General features: G+C 50.6%; 9 protein-coding genes across 9 annotated transcripts; 5 read left to right on the forward strand and 4 right to left on the reverse strand.

The window, feature by feature from the left end:
* Positions 1–85: 85 nt before the first annotated feature.
* Positions 86–1,636, forward strand: Aspvir_006559 (integrator complex subunit 12; the record flags this gene model as incomplete). The annotated part of the gene is made up of 1 exon (XM_043269754.1): positions 86–1,636. One exon carries the CDS (start codon positions 86–88, stop codon positions 1,634–1,636), a length of 1,551 nt encoding a protein of 516 aa, XP_043125689.1.
* Positions 1,637–1,895: 259 nt separating this feature from the next.
* Positions 1,896–3,323, reverse strand: Aspvir_006560 (putative zinc metallopeptidase; the record flags this gene model as incomplete). The annotated part of the gene is made up of 1 exon (XM_043269755.1): positions 1,896–3,323. One exon carries the CDS (start codon positions 3,321–3,323, stop codon positions 1,896–1,898), a length of 1,428 nt encoding a protein of 475 aa, XP_043125690.1.
* Positions 3,324–3,903: 580 nt separating this feature from the next.
* Aspvir_006561 (SDR family oxidoreductase) lies at positions 3,904–5,128 on the forward strand (the record flags this gene model as incomplete). Its single annotated transcript, XM_043269756.1, has 2 exons — positions 3,904–4,395; positions 4,478–5,128. 2 exons carry the CDS (start codon positions 3,904–3,906, stop codon positions 5,126–5,128), a joined length of 1,143 nt encoding a protein of 380 aa, XP_043125691.1.
* A 183-nt stretch (positions 5,129–5,311) lies between these two features.
* Aspvir_006562 (rRNA-processing protein SOF1) lies at positions 5,312–6,771 on the reverse strand (the record flags this gene model as incomplete). The annotated part of the gene is made up of 3 exons (XM_043269757.1): positions 5,312–5,672; positions 5,731–6,710; positions 6,769–6,771. 3 exons carry the CDS (start codon positions 6,769–6,771, stop codon positions 5,312–5,314), a joined length of 1,344 nt encoding a protein of 447 aa, XP_043125692.1.
* Positions 6,772–7,132: 361 nt separating this feature from the next.
* On the forward strand, positions 7,133–8,472 carry Aspvir_006563 (proteasome regulatory particle lid subunit RPN6; the record flags this gene model as incomplete). The annotated part of the gene is made up of 2 exons (XM_043269758.1): positions 7,133–7,400; positions 7,466–8,472. 2 exons carry the CDS (start codon positions 7,133–7,135, stop codon positions 8,470–8,472), a joined length of 1,275 nt encoding a protein of 424 aa, XP_043125693.1.
* A 414-nt stretch (positions 8,473–8,886) lies between these two features.
* Positions 8,887–10,554, forward strand: Aspvir_006564 (SWIB/MDM2 domain-containing protein; the record flags this gene model as incomplete). The annotated part of the gene is made up of 3 exons (XM_043269759.1): positions 8,887–8,974; positions 9,054–9,973; positions 10,030–10,554. The coding sequence occupies 3 exons, from the start codon at positions 8,887–8,889 to the stop codon at positions 10,552–10,554; spliced, it is 1,533 nt and encodes a 510-aa protein (XP_043125694.1).
* A 428-nt stretch (positions 10,555–10,982) lies between these two features.
* Positions 10,983–12,242, reverse strand: Aspvir_006565 (TLC domain-containing protein; the record flags this gene model as incomplete). The annotated part of the gene is made up of 2 exons (XM_043269760.1): positions 10,983–11,666; positions 11,763–12,242. 2 exons carry the CDS (start codon positions 12,240–12,242, stop codon positions 10,983–10,985), a joined length of 1,164 nt encoding a protein of 387 aa, XP_043125695.1.
* A 785-nt stretch (positions 12,243–13,027) lies between these two features.
* Positions 13,028–19,482, reverse strand: Aspvir_006566 (uncharacterized protein; the record flags this gene model as incomplete). Its single annotated transcript, XM_043269761.1, has 3 exons — positions 13,028–18,494; positions 18,555–19,343; positions 19,412–19,482. 3 exons carry the CDS (start codon positions 19,480–19,482, stop codon positions 13,028–13,030), a joined length of 6,327 nt encoding a protein of 2,108 aa, XP_043125696.1.
* An 801-nt stretch (positions 19,483–20,283) lies between these two features.
* On the forward strand, positions 20,284–21,041 carry Aspvir_006567 (60S ribosomal protein eL27; the record flags this gene model as incomplete). Its single annotated transcript, XM_043269762.1, has 4 exons — positions 20,284–20,290; positions 20,366–20,421; positions 20,628–20,964; positions 21,034–21,041. The coding sequence occupies 4 exons, from the start codon at positions 20,284–20,286 to the stop codon at positions 21,039–21,041; spliced, it is 408 nt and encodes a 135-aa protein (XP_043125697.1).
* Positions 21,042–22,979: the final 1,938 nt, after the last annotated feature.

A 22,979-nucleotide genomic window follows, 5' to 3' on the forward strand; every position in this document is an offset into this window, starting at 1 on the left:
GAACAATGATAGCTTCGCTACCCGTTGGGGCACCTCAACTTTTGATCCAAGCTTGGACAGTTTGAATTTTCAAAGGCCAAACACGATGAAGGCCTCTTCCACAATCATAGAGCTGCCAACGGCGCCGTTCGCTTATACGAACAATACATTGGCACCTACAGCAATTTCCAACCAACCCCCTATAACGTCTGAGGAAAGCTCCTCGAGGCTGAAGAAGCCCGTTGCTATTGCTCCCAAGCCAAGTGTAACAGTATCAGCTGGCCCATCGGCGCCATCGGCGCCGTCTCAAATACAACCAACATTGCCATCACAGCCTACCGCTCTGATCCCAAAGGTTCCTCTGCTCCCGTTACAGCCTACGGCTCTTATCTCTAAGGCTCCTGTGGTCCCATCAGCGCCATCTCAAATACAACCAACATTCCAACCACAGCCTACGGCTCTTATCCTTAAGGCGCCTCTGGTCCCATTAGCCCCGAAGGCTGCAAAGGTCCCAGGCGGCAACCCACAAAAAGCAACCCCCAAACCACGCTCACGCAAAAATGCTTCAAATGGGTCTAGAAGATCGAGGAAACGAAGACGCGGTGGTGATAGTGACGGCGAAGACATCATAAGGGCTGGTGACTCCAGTTCGGATGAATCCGACATCGCCCCTACCGCCACTCAAACAAAGTCCGGCCGGCAAGTGAACCGACCGTCATTATATGTGCCTCCGGCTTCATCTCCAGCCGTTTCCAAGGCGAACGGCACGTCCTCGCATGGCTCAGAAACTACAGGTGCGCGAAGACACAAGCGCGTTTTTCGCGAGTCGAAGGAGACGTATGTCAACTGTATGCATTGCCAAAGAGGTCATAGCCCGCGGAGTAATGCTATTGTATTCTGCGACGGGTGTAATCGAGCATGGCATCAACTCTGTCATGACCCTCCGATCGACTCTGATGTTGTGAACGTGGTGGAGAAGGAATGGCACTGCCGGGAATGCAAGCCTGTGCAAATTTCCATCGTCCAGCCAACAGTTGTGAGGAGCAATCCTGATTTACAAGCTCAGACATTGGCTCCAATACATCACCATGTGCCCTGTCCCAAGATCGAAGTAGGAGGCGAGCTTTTTTCAGCGGAGGAGCGGCGGGGTTATTTGTCGAGCCTCTCCCACGCAAGTCTCGTCGAGCTTCTTGTCACTATATCAGACCGGAATCCCTCCTTGTCGATGTTCCCAAGCAACTTAAAGGAACTGCAGTCGTCGAAATTCTTATTCACCTCAAATATATCAGCTGGCCCAGCTTCAGCAGCAACTTCCACCCAGACACTTACGACAACCGAAACACCGGTCTCCCACACCGAGAAAGACACGACTTCTGAGAAGCCGAGTACCAAGAATACTGAGAAACCATTGCCATCGGCTTCTTCTTCACGGAAGAGACACCGGTACGAGTCCGATGAAGAGTCAGAATACGAGGAGTTTCAAGAGCATCGACTGTACCCACGCGCTGGAAACGGGTTCCGTCTTTCGGTCAACGTCGACGATATTGACATTATGCGTGAAGACCCAGCTTGTCCCACATTTAGCTATGCATTGCATGGACCAGCCAAAGCTCGCGCCGAGGCCAATGAAACTGCACCTGTATGGGGGGCTGCGTGAGGGTACTGACTCAATTCATCTTGATTCCTTGCTCTTCTATATTACTTATTTTGATTCATGTCTCATCAGAACGCTCTTCTTACCGCATGATGTGACTTTTTGAAATGCTAGCGGACATGGAGTTGTGCAGATTATCTTCAGGCATGATGTACTGGATTGGAAACATTCATGAGGCGCGTTATTCAGCCACAGTTCTATCTGTATTTACAGTCGTCAGGCAAACAATGGCTCGAGCGACTTACTCGCATTATTCAGTACGTCAAGCGTCGTTATCCTTAAAATAATAGCGTGCTGTCTCCGGATACGTGGGATGTGATGGCAGTTTCAGGTGGCCATTGCAGATGACATGCCTGCTCACCCTTGCCGGCGGATCCCACACAACCTCTGCTACACTCCTTCTTGGCCTTGATACGTTGCATCCTGTGTCGTCCACATTGTGGAGCAAGATTAGATCAGGTTGATCTCCTTCCTTGAGCATCAAACCCGATCCACCCCGGCTGCCCAGTAGTCCGATTGCGGCACGCGCACGTGTGGATACACACTCGTACAACAATTCTGCATCTTTCTGCGTTCCGGCCTGGTAGATTCCCACGCCTAGACAAGCAAGGGACAGTGGGTCTGCAGAGCCCCAGGGTGTGAAGGCGTTTCCGACATTATTGACTCCGATAATAGCATCTAGACCATGCTCGCGTATCATCTTAAGGACATGCAGGGTGCCTCTTGGCCGATTGTGAGGAGCGTTGGCTGCGGGAGACGCCGAGGCCATGTACATGTCGCTGGTTGGCAAACCGACGAAACTCACGGGAAGGTCATTGTTACGAATTTTTTTGGCCAAATCTGACCATTCTTCATCAGTGAAGAGAGTCAGGCGGGTGCAATGCCCCAACATGACCCGTCTGCTACTTGACTGGCTCGTCCACTTATTGCGTTGAAGTGCTTGCAGGACATACCACACTAGAGCCTCCTTGCTGCTATCTAGGGTGTAGTCTAGATGGAAGTCGACATGCTTGTCCAGCTTGAGGGCTGTTTCGATCGCCCAGTCAATGTTTCGTCTCGCAGCGTCCGTACTCGATTCAACGTAGGGTGTCGTTCCGATGACATCTATTTGTGGATAGCGCTGGAGAGCCTCCTCGATCAAATCGCGATTTTCATCGCCATATTCGCTGGAAAAGATGGGATCCTGAGCGAGGCTGACGATCTGAAGGTCGCAGCATTCTTTCCATTGGTCTTTGAGTTTGAGACCAGCTTCAAGACATGTCAGTTTGACGGTGTGATCAACCTCCACGAACGCCCTCATTGCTGTAACGCCAGCAGAAACCGACTCCGCAAGAAGCCATTCGCCTCTTTTCATGAGATCGGCCGGATTGAACTGTTTCTTGGCCTGGGTGGTAAAGGACAACGCTTCTTGGAAGGAGCCTTCCGATGGAAGAAGATGTGTGTATTCGCGTGTGCTGTGGACATAGGCCTTATCGAGGTGAATGTGAGGATGGGTCAATGCTGGAAGCGCCAGGGAAGAGGAGTTATCGTCTGGTGATGAGTTGCAGCTGCGGGTGGGGGTGATTGCGATGATTGTGCCTTTGGCTGGCTTTTCCGGATATTTGATGGTAATATCCCATTCTGTATCATTGGCACCTACTAGTCTTACACCTTGGATCTGTGTGATTTGCGTTGTTAGTGAAGGAGGCATTATGCCGGACTTCGAGGGAGTCGATTGGTAGGAGGAGATATATACAAGAAGATGGCCGGCGATGGTCGTATAGAACATACAACGCTCAGTGCTAGAGTATAATAGTGAGGCCCGCTCTAGAAGGAACTAAGTTCAAACTAAGTACACTTCGTATCAGTCTCTGCCTGTGGCATCCTGATGAAATATGTTATCATCCTGGTTAAAATAGGAGGAAGCTGAGTGACAGCCTCTCACCCCACATCTCCGCACGTCATTTTTTCCCAATTCTCTGCCCTTCATACTGTACCTTGTTCAGTTTATTGATACAGCAGTGAATGCTATATGTCTAGACGACTCCTGAATATTTGCATATAGTGGACCGCGGCAGGGGTCGCATTTCGAATAATTCCTCCATTTCGTCACACGCCTGCCTGCTATGACGGAGTACTCCGATTAACAGCATAAATCACATGTCTCTGGAGTTCTACAGTTCAATACTGAGTTCGGTCGTGCTACAATTCCCAAGAAAAGTAATACTGATGTCGAAGATATAACCATTGATTATGTTAGAAAGGTAACCGACCTAGGTCCATCACACATAATGTCCACCGCATCACCCTCGTCCATCTCGCAGTCACCCGATAAAGGATGGCTTGAACAACTCACATTCGACCTTGTTTTGACGGTCCTCAATCGCACTCTTTTCCACCCATTCGTCGCCTGGGTCGGGGTGCTGAGCCTCCGAGCCCAGGCCACTCCTTACACCCATATCTCGTTCATGATCGCGACGTGCTATGCGGTCTTCCTCACGGTCTTGGCTCTTGCCCGTGCGATGAACCAGAGACTGGCGCATGGGCTTCCCCGACCTGTTGACTTAAGCGAAGAGGTTGTTGTTGTGACTGGCGGTGCGAGTGGCCTTGGCTTACTCATTGCCCGGATATATGGATTACGTGGAGTTAGTGTGGCCGTCGTGGACATCAAGGCTGAGAGTGATATCGAGGGATGGGAAGAAGTGACGGGAGTGGACTACTATCAGTGTGATATTACTGAGCGAGAAGAGGTGGAGAAGACGGCAAGGAGAATTACGGAAGAGGTATGAAATTGCTACGCGAGACCACATCCCTGTAGAAGATAGATGGTATGATCATTTACAGAATGATGCTAATCTTCCTTAGCTGGGTACACCGACTGTGCTTATCAACTGCGCGGCGGCACGAATTAACGGTCAACCAGTCCTGTCTCTATCTGCAGAGGCATTCCAGAAAACAATCCGAACCAATCTACTCGCAGTCTTCCACACTTGCCAAGTATTTCTTCCCGGAATGTTATCCGCTCAGAATGGAGGTACCATCGTCAATATCAGCTCTGTCCTGGGCCACCTCTCCGCCGCCAGCTTGTCAGACTACTCTGCGAGCAAGGCAGGTCTTAGCGCCCTTCATCGGACGCTGGAAGCTGAGCTTCGTGTGTCGAGAAATGATCAGATAGTGAAAATGCTGCTGGTGGAGACAGGGCAGATATCAACGCCTTTGTTCAAATCGTTTAAGACGCCAAACAAGTTCTTTGCCCCAGTTCTTGAACCAGTCCATGTCGCTCAGAAAATCATTACCGCAATAGACGAAGGACAAGGTGGGCTGATCCGGCTGCCCGCGTTCGCCGTTTTCATCGACTGGTATGCCGTACTGCCTGCCAGCATACAGCGAATTGCCCGTTACCTGAGCGGTATCGACCATGCTGCTTTAGAAGGGTCATCTGAAGCACGCAAGTCAAAACATGGTGTGTCGAGTAAGATATCCCCAGATGAACTGAAAGTCAAGAAGGGCGATTGATGATTCAATGCCTTGAGCAAGACGACGACCACAAAAAGGATGCGTGATATGCTGTGTAAACCGTATAGACTCCTTAAGTTATCGTCGATTGTCATCGAACGGGATTGCCTTTGGAAGACAAATGTTGGCAAGTTGACACTCTCAAGATTCAACAATCAAGAGAAGTCCTCAGACTTGCAGAGCTTATTGCTCATGTGTCAAGACCATTTTCTCACGCTCGCTCCGTCTCGGTGGCAGAGCACCCTTCTTACTATGCTTGCGAACATTCTCCTCACGTCTCTTAATAGCAGCAAGTTCTTCTCTCTTTATCTCTGCCGCCTTCTTCACGGTTCTTGGCACATGACGCTGGCGCTTGATCCTTCGGATTTCAGGCATATGCGAGTACCTGGTAATTAGAGCCTGGTCATATTCTAACTTCGCTCTCTGGCGGGCGCTCTTGATGCCACTACGGTCGGAGGCATTCGCACGCCAGAGTCGAATGTTGCCGTCGTCTGACCCGGAAAGAATGTACTTGTTGTCGGGCGTAAACATAGCGGAGAAGACACTGTACGAACAAATGAGCAATGGAAGCGAAATGAACCAGATGCTTGCGAAATACATACCGTTGCATTCTCTTGGTATGGTAAATGTCGCGGGAATGACCATGAGCTCTGCTCCACAAGCGCACCGTTTTATCATAAGAAGCCGTCACGAGTTCCTCGCCAGTGGGGCTGAACTCGACATCCATGACCGCAGCGACGTGATCCTTGAGCACATTCAAGGCACGATCCATTTTCCTCATATCAAAAATGTAAGCATTATGATCTTCGTTGGCCACCGCGAAGTTGAATGCCTCCATTGGGTTCCAGGAAATGGCGTTCGATGCCAAACGTAGGACAAGTTTGTGAACAGGCAATGAAGTACGAAGATCATACATGATAACAGATCGATCAATGGCTGTTGATCCAATGATGGATGTTTCTGTCTGATTGAAGGCAAGCGAGGTGATAGTATCCACGCTAGTGGGCCAATGAAGGACCTGGGAAGGTGTCGAGGACGGCCGCGACAAATCGTAGATAGAAATCTGAGAAGACGACGCAGCGAAGTATGGCAGGTTTCGGTGATGCGAAACCCCAGTAAAAGCGGTTTGGCCTAGATATGTTCCCAATGGTGGTGCTTCAGGTGAGGAGTTGTATGGGTCCCACAGTTTGATGGTCTTGTCGCTTGCGCACGAGAGCAATTTCCGTTCGGGAGTCCAGCACAATCCCTTGACAGTGTTTTCATGTGCCTGAGTGTTCCACACTTCACCTTGAGTTGTCAAATCCCAAACCTTGACGACACCGTCACCACTGCCACTCGCAAACCGTTGTAAGGATCCCGGATCTTTGGCCATTGTATAAACGCCATCCACATGACCGTCGCCCATCTGGCCCACAAAGGGCGCGGCAAACAGTCGCTCTAGCTTGACAGCATTCAATGCACGGGTGTATTCACGAGCTCGTTCGAACGGATGCTGGGCTGGATCCAGATTTCGGGGCTGTCGAACGACAGCAGAGCCAGGCGCCTGCTGGGACGCCGTGGGGCGAGAAATTGCCTTGATTTTCTGTGCAAATGTATCAGAGACATATAAACTCACATTATATTACGATACTGGTGCTTACCATGATGCTCTCCAACCGTGGGCTATTAGATCATGAAAATGAAGAATGTGGTAGTTGATGCTTTGGCGGGCGGCCATTGAAATTTCCAGATGCTTTTTTTTCTGCTGGTTGTTTTCCGGGTGATTCGTTAAGCCGCGGGCGGTGAGAGCAGCCCAAGCTGCTGGTCAGCTCCAAGTGTGACGATAGCCTGTGAACCACCCATCAATAACAGAAACCAATACCTCCTCAATCCCGTCCCAATCGGGTTCTCATCGGACTTTTTGCTATTCTACGAGTATTGAAGCTGTCATTACTGCCTAAATATTTCTTTTGGCCGTTTACCACCTAGAATCCCTCTACTACATCCCTCACAACCAGTTCGATCATGGCGCCTTCGTCGACAACAGCGGCGCGGATAGAGGAGGCTCGAGCTCTCGCGAAGGAAGACGCTCCAAAGGCCGAGGGTATTTACAAGGATATCCTCTCGCAAGGTCCAGGCTCGACTGAGACCTCGTCGAGAGACTATGAAAATGCTCTGATCGGATTGGGGGAGTTGTATCGGAATGAGAAGAAGCCACAGGAAATTGCAGAGCTCATCAAAACCAGTCGTGATACCTTCTCATCATTTGCCAAAGCAAAGACTGCGAAGCTCGGTAAGTCGATGGCCACGGTGATAGTTGGGTTAATACTCCTCAGAGTAGCTGACCCGTCATCCTAGTCCGCCAGCTGCTTGACCTATTCAGTGAGATTCCGAATACCCTCGACACCCAAGTCGCTGTCATCAAATCCTGCATCGACTGGGCCGTCTCAGAACGACGGTCCTTCCTCCGACAGAACCTCGAAACCCGGCTGGTGGCTATATACATGCAGAAGCAATCTTACTATGATGCCCTTACCCTCATTAATTCTCTCCTGCGTGAGCTGAAGCGCATGGATGACAAACTCATGTTGGTTGAGGTGCAGCTGTTAGAGTCCAGGGTGTATCACGCGCTCGGTAACCAAGCCAAGGCACGCGCCGCTTTGACCGCTGCTCGTACATCGGCCGCTTCGGTTTACACACCTCCACATCTTCAGGCCGGGCTGGACATGCAAAGTGGTATGCTACATGCAGAGGACAAAGACTTTACTACAGCATTTTCCTACTTCATTGAGGCCCTCGAGGGATACAGCTCGCTTGATGAGAGTGACTTGGCAACGGCTGCTCTTCAGTACATGCTGTTGTGTAAAATCATGCTGAACCTGGTGGATGATGTCACCAATCTGCTGGGTTCTAAGCAAGCGCAGAAGTACGCTAGCCCACGACTTGAAGCCATGAAGGCTGTGGCTCGTGCCCATGCCAACCGCTCTCTCGAGGAATACGAGAAGGCTCTTTCAGACTACAGATACGAACTTGGAAGCGATGTTTTCATCCGTAACCATCTCCGGAGATTGTACGACGCCATGCTAGAACAGAATCTCATCAAGGTCATTGAGCCCTTTAGCCGGGTTGAGCTAGACCACGTCGCGAAGATGGTTGGCCTGGATACGCAACAGGTGGAGAGGAAGCTTTCTCAGATGATCCTGGACAAGGTAATCGTCGGAGTCTTGGATCAAGGTGCTGGCTGCCTGATTGTCTACGACGAGACGGAGCGTGACCAGGCGTACGATGCGGCTCTGGAAACAATTGAGAAGCTTAGCAATGTGGTGGAGGGACTGTACACTAACCAGGCATTACTGCTGGAGTGATTGTCCTGATATTTTACTTAATGTGATCTCTGGGAAATGATAGCATTGAAGCATGATTGTGGGATAAATGACCCCTGCTTGGAGGGGGTTTCTGTAATTGCGCTTGTAGTATTATACCCGATTGGATATGGCCGATGACCATCTTCAGCGTCTTCTCCGATGGTCGTAGCTGCATCCAGGTAAGAATTATTGATATAGCCCTGCTGCGTTGGAGGGAAAATTACGTTACCTAGGGAGGTTCTCGGGACTGACCAAAAAGGGTATAGCGCGATCGCGGCAAAAGGATCGCGACTTTCGCATCGGAGACAGTACACCAAAGGCATTCATGCCCATCCAGATATCCTTCCATTCATTTCAAAACAACTGCCTTTGAAGTACGCTATCTGCACTTGGTATCTCTCTTTTGATATACCAATGAGTATGCAGCCCAACTATGCCCGTGGCTTCCCGCAAGCCGCCCAACGGTCTCCTGCCACGCCTCGTCGCGGGCCTCCAGCACCAGGTAGGTTTGCCCCATCTCCCTTGATTCCGGCAAACCTTAAAATGAAGACTGTCTCCTAAACACCGTTTGATTGAAGTAGGTCCTGCTATACCTGTACCGATGCCACAGCACGCAGTTCCGTCTCAGTACATCCCTCCTCAGCGCAACATGCCGCATCCTAACGACGCCGTTCAGCGTCGCAGTCGTAAGCCCACCGACAAGAATATCCCGGATGGCATCGAGGAGGTGGTCATCGGGGAAGGAGTACAACAATACAAAAGTCTTCGTGACTTAGAGAAGCGATTGGATGCCTCCATTGTGCGTAAGAGGCTGGATATTCAGGATTCGATCAGCAAGACCGTCAAAAAATATCGGACAATGCGCATTTGGATTTCCAACACTGTGGAGAATCAGCCATGGCAGACCGGTGCAGGCCAGAACGGAGCAACCCCGGGTAGCAACCCTGGCTCCGGACGCTATAAAGTGAGAATCGAAGGACGGCTTCTGGATGATGACAACGACCCTACAGCGCCCGATGACAGCGAAGATGAAGGCGAGAACGCCGTGGAGAAAGGAGATGCTATGGAGCACGATGGACAAGCTGCCGAGAAGCCGAAGAAACCTGCTGCTAAACGACCAAAACAGCGGTTTTCGCAGTTCTTCAAGTCGATCACTATTGATTTTGACAAGTCTCCATCTTCGAATCCGGAGGAGACCAAGACTATTAGCTGGACGAAGCCGCAGCTACCGGCAAATGCTGTCACTCTTCCTCCAACTGCGGATTTCGATTCCCTGCAATTCTCTCGTGCGTCTCAGGATAATCTAAACGTCACCATCAGTTTAGTCCGAGACGAGGCCCCTGAGCGATACAAGTTAAGCAAGGAGCTGGCCGAGGTGCTTGATGTTGAAGAAGAGACTCGAAGCGGTATCGTCCTAGGTATTTGGGACTACATCCGAGCAATGGGACTTCAAGAGGATGAGGAAAAACGACTAGTACGATGTGATCATCGCTTACGAGCGGTATGTCCTATGCTTCACAATATCGGCGAGAAATTATACTAATTGACTCCACTTAGATCTTCGGACGAGACCAGATGTTTTTCCCTCAGATTCCTGAAAGCATCGGGCCGCACACCAGTCCACTAGATCCGATCAAGCTTCCTTACACGATTCGCGTCGACGAGGATTTCCACAAGGACCCTACGCCAACGGTCTATGACATCCAGGTCGCAGTGGAGGACCCTCTACGCGCCAAAATGCTTGCCTTGACCCAGAACCCGCAATATACAGCGGGATTGCGCCAAATTGCTGCTCTAGATGATCAGCTGGCCCTTATTGTCCAAGCTCTAACGCATTCGAGAGCCAAGCACTCCTTCTACACCGCTCTAAGTAAAGACCCTGCCACCTTCTTGCGGCGCTGGGTCAATTCTCAGCGCAGAGATTTGGAAACCATCCTTGGCGAGGCAACCCGCGGCGGCGGCGAGGATGGCAGTGGGCCGGAATTCAGGAGAGGAGGAGCCGAGAGTGTTTGGGATACGCAGGTGGCCTGGGAGGCTGTGCGTTACATGCTTGCCAAACCGGAGGCAGCAGCAGCACGATAGGGTTAGGGTTTTATTCGTTCCTATTTTCCGTTGACTGTCGAAGGAGGCGCTTTCTTGGTGTTTGGTCGGGATGGTTTCTTTTTCTCGAGTTCTTTCTATTTGTGACTAGGTCGATTCATAGAACTAATGGTTCAGACTGTCGTCGGATTGTGTAAGGTTAATAAAGGGGATCAAATCAAGGAAATCGAGTATCATGAGCTGAATGACTAAAGAGATGCAAAAATACTTGATCAATGCGGCTATAGTGATTTGAATATAAGAGTCTATTAATCTCATACCAAATCGAGACACCTCTCGCTGCGTTCAGCAATGCAAACTCTGGACAAGAAAAACCAACAGACGGTAAACAGTCAAACCAATTACTAGCAATGACGACTCACAATCCTCGGCAGAAATGCCGCCCTCTGGGCTGTCTACAAGTCAGAAGACTAAGAGCGGGCTGCGGTGGGCACGTTAGGATTCCTCTTCCGCAACTCTTCGCTCAACCCTACATCGACAGCGGACGCAATCTTCTCGCTAGCCAAATCGCCAGTGGTGAAAGCTCCCTCCTCCTGTTCCAGCTTGGTAGCAGCCTCAATAACGAAATCCTGCGCGAGCTCCTCTTCCTTCGTCTTACCCGCCGGCGCAGGCGCGCGGAAGCGTTTGACAACCGCATCAATCATCTTGGTGAACCAGTAGTAGTTGAGCCCATTGAGGACGATATTCGACACGACGTACGTCACAACCAGCCAGGTGGGCACACCGCCGGCGGTGTATTTGGAGAATTTGGAGATCTCTGCCTGGGCCTTCGCACAGGCTTCATTGACGCACATGGACCCGTCGCGAATTTGGAAAACGTCCGCAGTGATGTCGACGGGGTTAAGCGCGGCGGATTCTGATGCGGACCAGGTCTGCTTGAGAGCGTACCACATGTCCTTGTACACTGCGACCGATTGCCACGTGCCCCATATGAGACGGCAGCAAAAGAACACGACGAGCAGAAGCATGCCGTTATACCATTGCAGTCTGCTACCGGTCATGTTGACTTTATCCAAGAACCAATGGATGTTGAGGAAGGGGCTAGAGAGCTCGTAAAGGATGAAGACCGGAGAGTAGAAGTGGAGAAAGGGTCTCTGCAGTGTATTAGTTTCCCATTACGGCTTCGAAACCAGTCCTCCAACCGGAGCTTTCAACGATGCGGGCAAGGAAAGAAATAACGAGCCACTCACGAAGCCAAGACTGAAAACCCACAGGGCACTAACGGCATGGAAAAGCATCCCGATGCCAAAAATCTTCACATAGACTGTACTGACGTACAGATCATAGATGAAGTAGCCCGCCGCCAGTGCCGCCATGAACGCGCAAGCCCCCGAGTATCCGTAAACCCGCTCCGCCGTACTCATCGACTTCCGCTCATTGTCTGTGAACATCACCCATAGAGCTACTGCGTTGATCAAAACGCTTTGTATCAAGGACACAACATGGACATCCCAGTTGAGCTTGGTCCGCTTATTCAGGTTCGGGTAATGGCGAGGGAATAGCCGCGGAGACAACCACGGCGATAGGTATGAATGGATGAACTGGTAGAACGCGAAGGCGGCGATGATCTCATGGACGTGGTCGGTTACGGCCGGGATATTAAGGTGTACGGCCCACGGTTCCACCAAGTCTCGAAGCCACCTTGGAGGCGGCGGGATAGGGTCTATCATGCCGATGTATAGATCCCAGTTGGGGGGGGGAGATCTTGCTATGTCTGCCGACTCAGACCAGCTGGTGAGAGGACTCGCTAAGTCCAGTCCCTGTTAGGGGAACTAAAACTGGGACGGCGAGACAGGTCTTGAGTGAAAAGGAAAAGAATATTGTAAAGAAGAAGAAGTAGATGTCGGTTAGGCCAACTCGAGATCAGCCATGGTGCAGGAGAAGCAGCAGTGGGCGAAGCCGAGGGGATGGCATAATTATTATGTAGGCAAAGCCATATAACAAGGGCCGCGGTTGGTCGCGTGCCTTGTGGTGCCTGTTCCGTCAGGCTGCCCATAGTTGGGGAAAAGCGTTGGGAAGGCTGACTCATCATAAGGAGCCTCAGGTGGTGCATCAGGAGACCATCCTGGTCACGGGGCCTGCCTGAGGCACCAAGGGCTCTTACTACAGCATTGCTAACATTTGCGGTCATAAAAGGAAATTGACCTGGCTTAAAGTAAGGTATCTTTGGTTCATTGAATCAATTGTCGTAACTATTTACTGAGGCTAAACATACACCTGTCATCCCTCTTCTCGTACAGGTTCTGGTAGATAATGAATAGACATCAGGAACGTCTAACAAAGGAAAGGACAAAAGAAAGGCTACATCAAAAGCAACTCCAAGTTGCAGGGTCCAGATTGTTAGGTCATCGGGCAAACGTAAGCGCTCTTCCCCCGCGTAAGGCACCCTGGCGAATAAATTCTTTCATCAAGACAAGGCAGCCTGTGTCGCAGAGCTGGTCAAGTGAGCAGCCGGTTAGCCCACTGCGCTTGCAATTTCAGCACCGAGTCCGCTGTCACTGTGGTGTCCATAGAGTACCATTTTTCTTGACTCAAGATCCTCCTCGTCGTCGTGCGGCTCTCCTTCCTGCTGATCATCTGCCGACTCATTCCCCTTGGTCGTCTGAGCATCGTCCTCATCCTGGTCCACCGTTCCTTGCTCCTCCTCCTCTTGTTGTTCGCCATTTTCAGGATCTTCCGAAATGGAGCGAGGGGCTGCAGCTGACATGTTCGTGGAACTGGCCGAACTCACTCGTCGATCGGCCGAGACGACACTCTCGGTTCCGTACATCATGCTGTCCGTGTACGTTCCAGTGTAGCTGGTTCTACGTTCAGTACCAGCATCACTCTCTTCTCCGCTCTGATTCTCGTCTTCCTCTGGGAAGCTCTCGTTCTCCTTGTTAGCTACCGAGCTTCGACCGCCCCATGAGGCTTTTCGCAAGGAGTAGTTGGACTTCACGGAATGACTCCGCTTCAAATTTGTAAAGCCACTGCCCGAGCTCGCATATCGATCAGGTACGCCGCGATTGCCAGTGACATTGCTCAAGCTGAGTATCCTTCGGTCCTTGTTTGTATTTGACGGAGCGTTCGACACCAACTGAGGTGAAGCCGAGGTTCGCTTTTTCAATGCAATGCCGACACTGCTCCCAATGATACTCCGGGAATCTTTGGCTGTGCTGGTGGTACTACTGGCACTAGGTCCTCGGGAACGAGAGCCACGCGCCTTCTTCATGTTCAAGCTTTGTAGACCCCTTGGGCGGCTGAGAAGAACCGTGCGAGCATGATCAAGGACACCTTCCAGAATTCGTTTCTCGAGAGTATCAGCACGGTCCTCCATGACCTGCATCTCCTCGTGACGGAGCTCAAGTGCCATCTCCAAGCTAGATAGCTCCTTGCTAAGCTTGGTGTTTTGCTTGATGAGTTCTTCCTTTTCGGATTTCAGTGTATTGATTATGCTCAGAAGAGAGTCCTTCTCCTCATTGAGATTGATGATTTCGGCTTCGACCTGCTCTTTCTGTGCGTTTCTTCTCTCCAGCGCAATTGCAGCTTCCTCAGCCTCCCGGCGCCTGCGCTCCGTATCCTCCGCCACGAGGGCGGATTGAGCTGCAAACATCTCGTTCATCTTGCGTGAGGTCTCCATGATGTCCTTATGCATCTCATCTAATTTCATCATATGCGCAACGGACTGGTCAGTGTTTGTCGCACGATCGAGAAGAGTATCTAGCTTTTCATGAATTGGCCCGTTAGTGTTCGTGGCATGGTCGAGCAGCTCATTCAGCTTGTCGTAAACTTGAGCATTGGTACTCGTAGTCTGACTGAGCAATTGATCAAGCTTCTCATGTACTTGGTTGTTGGTCACGCGTTCAACAAGGATATCGAGAGCCTCTTGCACCTTGTCGTTCTTTGCATGTTCCAAAAGGCTGTCAAGTTTCTCGCGGACATGAGTGTCATCGTACTTCTCCGGCTCAGGTGGTGGAAGAGCTGGAAGCATCGATGGAATTGTAGAAGGAAGAATGGAAAGATCCATCTTGATATCCTGCGTCGCTTTCTGGGAATGATCGTAGTGCTTCCCAACGATGGAGAGAATTTCCTGTATCGACTCCAAGACCTGCGGATGGAACTCATGCAGCTGGCTCTCCACGCGATCGGTGGCAGCGACTGCTCGTTCAAAGTCGGACCGAGCTTGCTCGTGGTGCGTCTTCACCTCGTTGTGCATCTCCTCTATCTTGGTGTAGGACTCGCCGACCTTCTCGAAGAAAGTCTTTGTGTCCAAGCTGATGCGTTCACACGTTTCGTTGACGCTATCGCCCATGGCACCAATGACGAGCTTTATGTCTTCGGCAAGGGCCTTGGTGGTTATGATAGCTTCCAGGTGCGAGTTGTCTCGTTCCTCGGTTTCGGTGAACTTCGAGCCAATTGAAGTGTGGACTTCATCATACTTGGCCATGACTTCGCCGAGTTTCTCGTCAATTTTTGCACCTAGCTCTACCATGATGGCTGCTCGAACCTCATCATGTTTGACCAGGACAGCGGCGTCACGTTCCTCCATTTCAAGCTTGCTCGCATCTTGTTCACCGCGAACGCGCTCGAATTCCCGGTTGATGAGTTCTGTGAGTTCGTGAATGCTTTCTACGGTCGTAAAACTTTCAGCAGAAGCAGCCAAGCCTTCCAAGAGTTGCTTCAGCTCGGAAAGTCCCTCGGAACTGCCATCCAGCTTGCTCTTGAGCTCGTCGCCGAGTCCTTCGACCACGGCTCTCGCCTCATCAATCTTCTCCGCAAGCCCAGCGTGTTCGACCTTTCTGGCTTCGAATCCTTGCGCTGTCAACTCGTTTTCGGCTCCTACTTTCTCTCTGAAGTCAGTCACGAGCATTGACAGGTCCTGGATGTCGGTCTTTGTTGGCAGTGTCTCAACGTCGGGAAGCTTCAGCTCTTCCACCAGAGTCTTCACCTCGAATATCATGGCTTCCACTGTTTGCAAATCCGATTTGACGAGCTTCTCAGCGTCAGGTTCACCTTCCGAACCTTTGCTCTTGAGCTCATCAAAAGCGATCCACATATCCTTCAAAAGAGTCTCCAGAGTACCAATCTCTGACTTGGTTGGTCCTTCGGCTTCTAGGCGAGCAGAAAGCTCAGCGATCGCTTCCTTTGTCTCGTGGACGATGACTTCGAGGCTACCCAGCTGCTCCGCCTTAGCGATTTCGTCTGGAGCAGGAAATTTCAACTCATCAAGCTGGGATTTCGTGTTTCGCAGTAGCGTTTCAATGGCGTCCGTATCCTCCTTCTTCGCTGTCAAGTCATCCACGGGATTTTCCCGAGCTACAATACCGGCTACGGAGCTTTGGAGTTCGTGTAGGCCCGCGATTACCTCGTCCAGATGCTCTTTTTTCAGGGCATCTTCCGACGGTTCCGGTGCACGCGGAGCAGACTCTATGGCATCGACCTTGACCTGTAGCTCGGTGATGAGGGTTTTGAGGGCTTCGATGTCGCTGCTAATATTCGACTCATTTGCGAGCATTAATTCCCCGCCTCTGGTAGCTTCAGGCTCCCTTGACTCATCCTGTGACTGACGCAATGATTCTACATCCGCCTTCAGGCTGCTGAGTCCTTCTTTCAGAGTATCGAGGAGTTCGGAATGATCAAACTGCTCAGGCCTGTCGAGAAGCTTGGACAGGTCACCCCGAATCGTAGCCACGCCGTCATTGAGAACCTCGATAACTTCACCTGTTGAGAATGACACAGTGTCTCCGCTATCTTTAGGTTGGTTGTTCTCCTCACGAAACGCTTCAAGGCTTTCACGGAGCGCCGCGACGATCTCGTCCTTGTCGGACTTTGGCTGTGCGGGAACAAGACTCGTGGTCATAGTCTCACGAATGCTATCGAACTCTTCCTTGATGACTTTGGTGATGTCGTCTGCGCTTGGGGTCTTCTGGCTTTCCGAGACATCGCGAATGGCGTCGAGAATCTCATCTTTGTCGCTGGAGACATTGGTGCGAAGAAGGAGAGAGCTCAAGGTTTGCCGAAGGTGCTCAAATTCCTTCTCCATAGCATCAAGGAGTTCTGGAGTGTCCGGATTTCCCCCTCGGCTGTTGGCTAGGGCAGCATCCGCGATGGTCTTTTCCATGTCGGCGTGGAGCAATCGAAATCCTTCCTTGACCGTATCCATGATTTCATGTTTGCCGGAGGCTTCCACGGCAGCTGCAGCGTATCCTTCGACCTCTTGTTTCACAGCAGCTAGGCCGTCCTTGATTGCTTCGAGCACCTGCTCCGTGTCTTTCTCGCCGGCAGGAGCGTGCTGTTGGAAATTGTCTTTGATTTCCTGAACGAGCTCCTGGAAACGTTCCAAAGCCTGCTCCCCGGCGTTGAGGTTCATTGAGCTCAGGACCTCTTGAAGGCCGGCCGAGATTGCCTCCATCAAATCCTCCTTATTGAGCTCAATCTCCCTGATCATCGAGTTTTGGCTCTCCAGGCCCTCTGCAATTGCGGCCAAGATTTCTTCGCGCGAAATATCTGGCTCGGCCTTCGTACTAATGGCTGAGTTATGGGCAGCAAACGCATCATTTATCGCGTTGACGACATCGTCCTTGGTGATGTGGATTGGCTCTGTTCCTTTGGCCGCGTTGAAATGGGTCTCCAGCCCTTCCGACAGGGCAGTCAATATCTCGTCGCGACCAAGTCCCGAATCTAAACTTTCTCTGGTCAGAGCGCTTTGAGAGGCAAATGATTCGGTGACTGCCTCAAGTATTTCGTCCCGTACAGCAGCCAAGTGTTCGTGGCGAAGGTGCCGATCAGCAGTCTGCTGAGAGTGTTCTTCCAGACATTCACGTATGGTCTGGGCGATTTCGTCTTTTGTAACTGTTGGAGGTTGCTCGAAACTCTGAACTCCAGCCTGAACAGCGGCCAAAACTTGATCATAAGTCACGGCTTGTTCATGCTGCGGCTGATATGCCCTGAGCCCTTCGCTCAAGCACTCCAGAATCTCGTCGCGTTCAAGACCAAAATTCTGAAGTTCAATTTCGGGCTTGTACGTCTCCCAAGCCTCCCTGACAGTTTCCAGTATCTCGTCTTTCTGAAGACCGGGTTCCTGATGGGGCCGTGACATGGCATGCTCTTCCATGACTCTCTTCACAATGGAGTAGATCTCGGCGCCATCCATTGCTGATCGAAACTCCGACAACGCTGAGGCATGTTGTCTATGCTCATTCATAATGTGTGATAGTTGGTTCTTCAGCTCTTGAAGACTGTGCTCGACGATGGTAGCGATCTCGTCTTTGCTGGGCGCCTTGGGTTCGTCGTCCCCTGCAGAGCGAATATTCTCTATTTCCTCAAGCTTTCGGGCAAGGTCTCGTCCCATGCCCAAAACTTGACCTCGCAATTCTCGGACCAGCGCTTTGACTTCATTGGTCATCCCACCGCCTTCAACGACACTGGTCTTTACGCGCTGCATTATTGCCAGCATTTCCTCTGCGATGGAATTGTCTAGCTGCTGGTTTGGGCGCTCGGCGACGGGACCACTCTCATTCTGGATGATTTCCATGTCCGGTCCATATGCTTGCTCGGGATCCATAGCCTTTGAATCAGTAGCATTGAAACTGGCTCCCCTCTGCGGCGGGACAGCCCTTGAGCGGACCAAGGCTTTGCTTTCCGAGCCCTCTTTCACCAGATTAAGGATTTCTTCGAGCATCTTTACGATAGGGCTGTCCGATTGCCTGTCAGAAGAGTCTTCCAAGGGCCGTGATTTGATCTCATCGACGAGGTCCAAGAGCTTCTCTTGGCCTTCCTTGGTGGCCATTTCTCGCAGGACTTTCTCCAGCAATGCTATGCTGGCTGATCCGTCAGATATGGGAGTAGGGGACGCGCATAGTTCACGTTCCATTGCTGCAGCGAAGGGGTTAGGACTGGGCATCCGTTGTGCAGAAAAACTCTTCCTCGAAGAACGAGGAGAACTATCCGATTCCCTGTTGTTAATATTCTGGTCAGAGCCTAGGAGAGAACTGAAATCCCACCTTGTGGTAACATCAGGGTCTAGGAGCTTTGCAGCCAAACTTGAGGACAGGTCGCGGAGACTTTTCCGAATATCTTCGTCTCGAGCGTTAGTGGCGGCTTTGAGACTTATCAAGTCGGTTGCATTATCTTTACTTCGTCGGCTCAACTGAGCCATTTCACGTTGGAGATTACTGGCAATGTCCGTGAGACTGATGATTTGGGTTGACAGAGTTTCGAGACTGTGGGCGCTTGGACGTTTTGGTGTTGTAAAAGGGTCGGATTCGCCATGCTTAGGCTGAGGTTCGCCCTCATCAGGCAGCTGCATATTCTGAAGAGCCAACATCGTGGCAGAAGGTGGGGTGCTCTCTCCGAGAATAGGTTTGGAGAGGTACCGATTTGAGATTAGAAGGTTTGGGGTATCCTTGTCTGAATCTTTGTCCGAGGTACCAGTTGACTTCGTTGGGCTCTTCTCTTCTGGCCGAGTTGTGGAGTCCATAATTGATGCTCGTAGAGGTCTTTCCGGAGACCTGCTCTCTAGGTAGTTCAGAAACTCGGACCGGGTGTCAGCGTTCTGCAAAGATTGCATCCGCTTGTGAAATTGCCCTTTGATGAGCGACTTTTCTGGCGAAGACTTTGATGGCATTGGATTCGTTGTGTATGGGCTGGGTATGTTTTCTCTCATCTTCTCTGCAAAATTCGCTGCCACCGCTTGGATATTTGGTGAGACATTGCCTTTTGTCGCAGGACTGGTAGAACCTGGGTTCAATGGCAGCGGCGGAGGTGCCCGTTCGGGATCCGAGCTGTCCCACCTTCATTACCACAAGATTAGCTGTCGATTGCAGACAATTCCCCTTGCGCTTTCAAAAGAGTGACTCACATAGGCACTGACTGGTGTCTGAGAACCAGCTCCCGATCACGGGAAGCATCGCGAGTATGAGACGACGGCATAGCGCAGGGTCCAGAGGTTACTCGTGATAAGTGGGATGAGTGGGTTAAGTGAGTTAAGTGGGTATCTTCGTAGATGCTTGCAAGAAATGAGATGTGTATCAGAATGAGAATTGCTCGGAATGCGCGAAGGGTCTGATCGTCAAATTTGAGGTCGTAAGGGCATATCAGATCATAAGAACAATAAGCAAGAAGTTAAGGAAGCAAGACCAAAATCAAAAACTGCGCTTGCTGCAAGTACGGAAACAGCAGGGTAAACAATGAAGACAAAGGGACAATGCAATGTGCGATGGGGGTTGAAGGCACGCAGAGGAGCAACTCTAAATTCTAGATACCTTTCGAAGAGGAGACAATCAATCACTTTTTAAGTAGCAGATTAAAGAAAACATGGAAGTGGAGTTGGCGCTGGTGCTGAGAAACAACGGTAGCTCATGGGGCATCGATCGCAACCCGGCCCAATCTGCGCTGTACACATCAAAGCTCCGTTGCCCGGCTTCATAGCAACCAGCGCCTTTGCCGTTGTCTAGTAAACAAAGCATGACGACGTCCATCTGCCAGCGGTGAGAAGTTTGTCCGGGAAGAGCGGGAGCTAGTCCCTTTGGAGAAATATCCCCAAAGCAGTCTAGCTGCGGCTGGTCGGTAAGCTGGCCAATGGGATCGGGGCACACAATTGTTCCATCTTGCCCTGAGCCCTCCCCTGCACTACTCTCAAGCGAAAAAAAGAACGTCGAACGCGGGAGACTCTTGATAACACGACCGAAGCACAATCGACAACAACCCCATCGACCTTGCGCTCCGCTCACCATGAAGTGTTAGTTGAATGCCGTTTCTTCTCGAGTTCTCAATTATTCGAATATCAGTTCATACTGACCGGATGGTGAAATAGTCATGAAAGTGGGCCGTGTGGCCATCATCACCCGTGGCCGTTACGCCGGTAAGAAGGTACGACAAGCCTTTTCTTTTTCCTACATGTCCTAGGGGGGAAATCTGGATGAATGATCTGGTTCGGAACTTTTCGATGGTCGATTTTGAGAGGGAGGGAGGGAGACGTTCTGGACGAATTGGGGGCGGGAGATCGATTTGGAATGGGATCAAGATTGGACATTGAGAAGGATGTGCTGACAAGGGACCTTTTCGCGAAATCACAGGTCGTCATTGTCCAGCCTAACGACACTGGCTCCAAGGCGCACCCCTTCCCCTACGCCATCGTCGCCGGTATCGAGCGCTACCCTCTCAAGGTCACCCGCCGCATGGGCAAGAAAATGGTCGAGAAGCGCAGCCGCATCAAGCCTTTCATCAAGGTCGTCAACTACAACCACTTGATGCCCACCCGTTACACTCTTGAGCTTGAGGGTCTCAAGGGTGCCGTCAGCCAGGAGACCTTCAAGGAAGTCTCCACACGCGAGGACGCCAAGAAGACCGTCAAGAAGGCCCTCGAGGACAGATACACCAGCGGCAAGAACAGATGGTTCTTCACTCCTCTGCGTACGTGCAATCCTTGCGTATTATCACTTGGAGTGAGATAGTTGTGTGCTGATTATGGTCTCTACACAGGTTTCTAAACGGGGTATTTTGGGGCGTTTTGTCGTTTGAGCGCGCAAGGTTCTAGATGAGGCAAACGGAGGGAAGAAAAAAGGGCATCGAGTACATTCGGTTCATGAGCATGGCATCAAACGAAAGAAGTATACCATAGCTGGATGCGGAACTTGGAATGTATCGATGCACAGGTCCAAGACTTGGCCATGTTTCTTTTATGAGGGCGGCCATCCAGAACTGGCGCCCGTCCTGAAATGAAAATATGAACAAATTCAATTCTCTTCTGTTGTCTCGATGTCTCGATTCTTGGGCATAATCATTGCAGTTCTCGGTTCATTTGCAGCAGGTTTACTAACAGATATCCAATTTGCTTACCGCTGCGAACGAAGATTGTCCCACGCTCGACTTGGCTTAATGTGTCAGCAGTGGTCCTTCCAACTTTGTACATTCCGAAATCCCGCGCCAGACCCTGACGATCTATTAGCCCAGATTGAAACCTCATTAACCTTAGTTCAAACAAGCCCTCGGTTAATCTCTCGTGATTTCAACAGCTCAGCAAATTGTTTTCAGTACAGTTGCCACGCCTCGGAAACAAGTAGAGACAAGCCTCAAAGATCCGAGGATACAGCTACCCTTGCCGCACAGTAACAGTAGGCGCATACCGTTCGAAGGATATGATCTGTGGCACAGCTCTGTGTCAAACTCGACGATACATGCGAGGATCCTCGCATTGCCTCGTCCGGGGTCCAGTCATACGGCTGTATTTCGCGGTTTCTAACCCATGGCGAACTCTTTCCGGGTCCATGTAAACTAGCTGCGATGGTACATTATAACCCATGTCGGGTACATTTGCTCTTTTTTGCGACGATCGTCCAAGGTCGTCTAGTGTTGCGAACGGGGTCCACCTGAGGCAAATTTTAATCCCATATACGCATGTCGGTTGGGTGATTTTCGAGATTACGGCTTCACCTACACACATGCCATGCCAACCATATTTAAGGCAATACTCAATGGAACAACATACCTATAACGCAAGAACATTGTTCAGTAGATTCCATTTACATGGTAGATGAGATCATTTTAGGCTCGCCACTCAACCTCTTATGATTTGCATCACTTGCATATGGATGGTTGAATATATATATCGATTGGTCAGGGAAACACCCCACGGCTCAGCAAGGCTCGTGGAGTTTGTCTTTGACCTCAAGTACCACGAATTAACCCAATTGAAACATTGGCTTTGGTCGCCAATCCCACCCCACAGTTTAGATAGGCTATGCAATAGCTTTCTGAACGTCGCAGCGCAAGCATTATTTGCCGTTACTGGACTGTTAACGGAGCGGGGACTAAAGGGTTTAGGAATAGCGCCAGGACATATTTCTATACAATTGTCATGACCGAAGAGGCGCAACAAAAGTACGGAGCACGACGACAGTCGAAACGACAGCATTTGGACTGGGTTGACGCAACAGAATGGAGATGCTGATTGACGCTCAGGCCGACCGATGAATCGAGCTAAAAGAACTTTACAGACGGGAAGAATCAATCAAATCGCTGGCAGGCTAACGGATCAGGCGTAAACGAATCACAGTTCTTCTCTTTGCAGAGAATTTTTTCGAAGAGGGCGCTACATGTTTCCTGGATGAGAACTTAATGAGATGCAAAGACATCCGGTGCCTTCTGTTAGTTACTGATAAGCTCCTCGTTTACCCCAGTTCAATGAAGGACAGTACCTTAGTGATGATGCATAATAATGATTATGCAGAAGGGATATCAATATATGATGCTGTCTTAATCCTTCGACTAAGTACCTATCCATGCTGTATACATTTGATAGCTTTATTGGGAAACCTGATAGCACTACTGGGCCTACTGGGCCTCATCTCCCAGCCTTTTAGCGATTGACCCACTATCACATGCTGCAAACCATCAAACCTTAGGTAGTGTCCTTCAATGGTGTCATT

Source organism: Aspergillus viridinutans (assembly GCF_018404265.1).
Source record: "Aspergillus viridinutans IFM 47045 DNA, scaffold_4, whole genome shotgun sequence".
Classification (NCBI taxonomy): domain Eukaryota; kingdom Fungi; phylum Ascomycota; class Eurotiomycetes; order Eurotiales; family Aspergillaceae; genus Aspergillus; species Aspergillus viridinutans.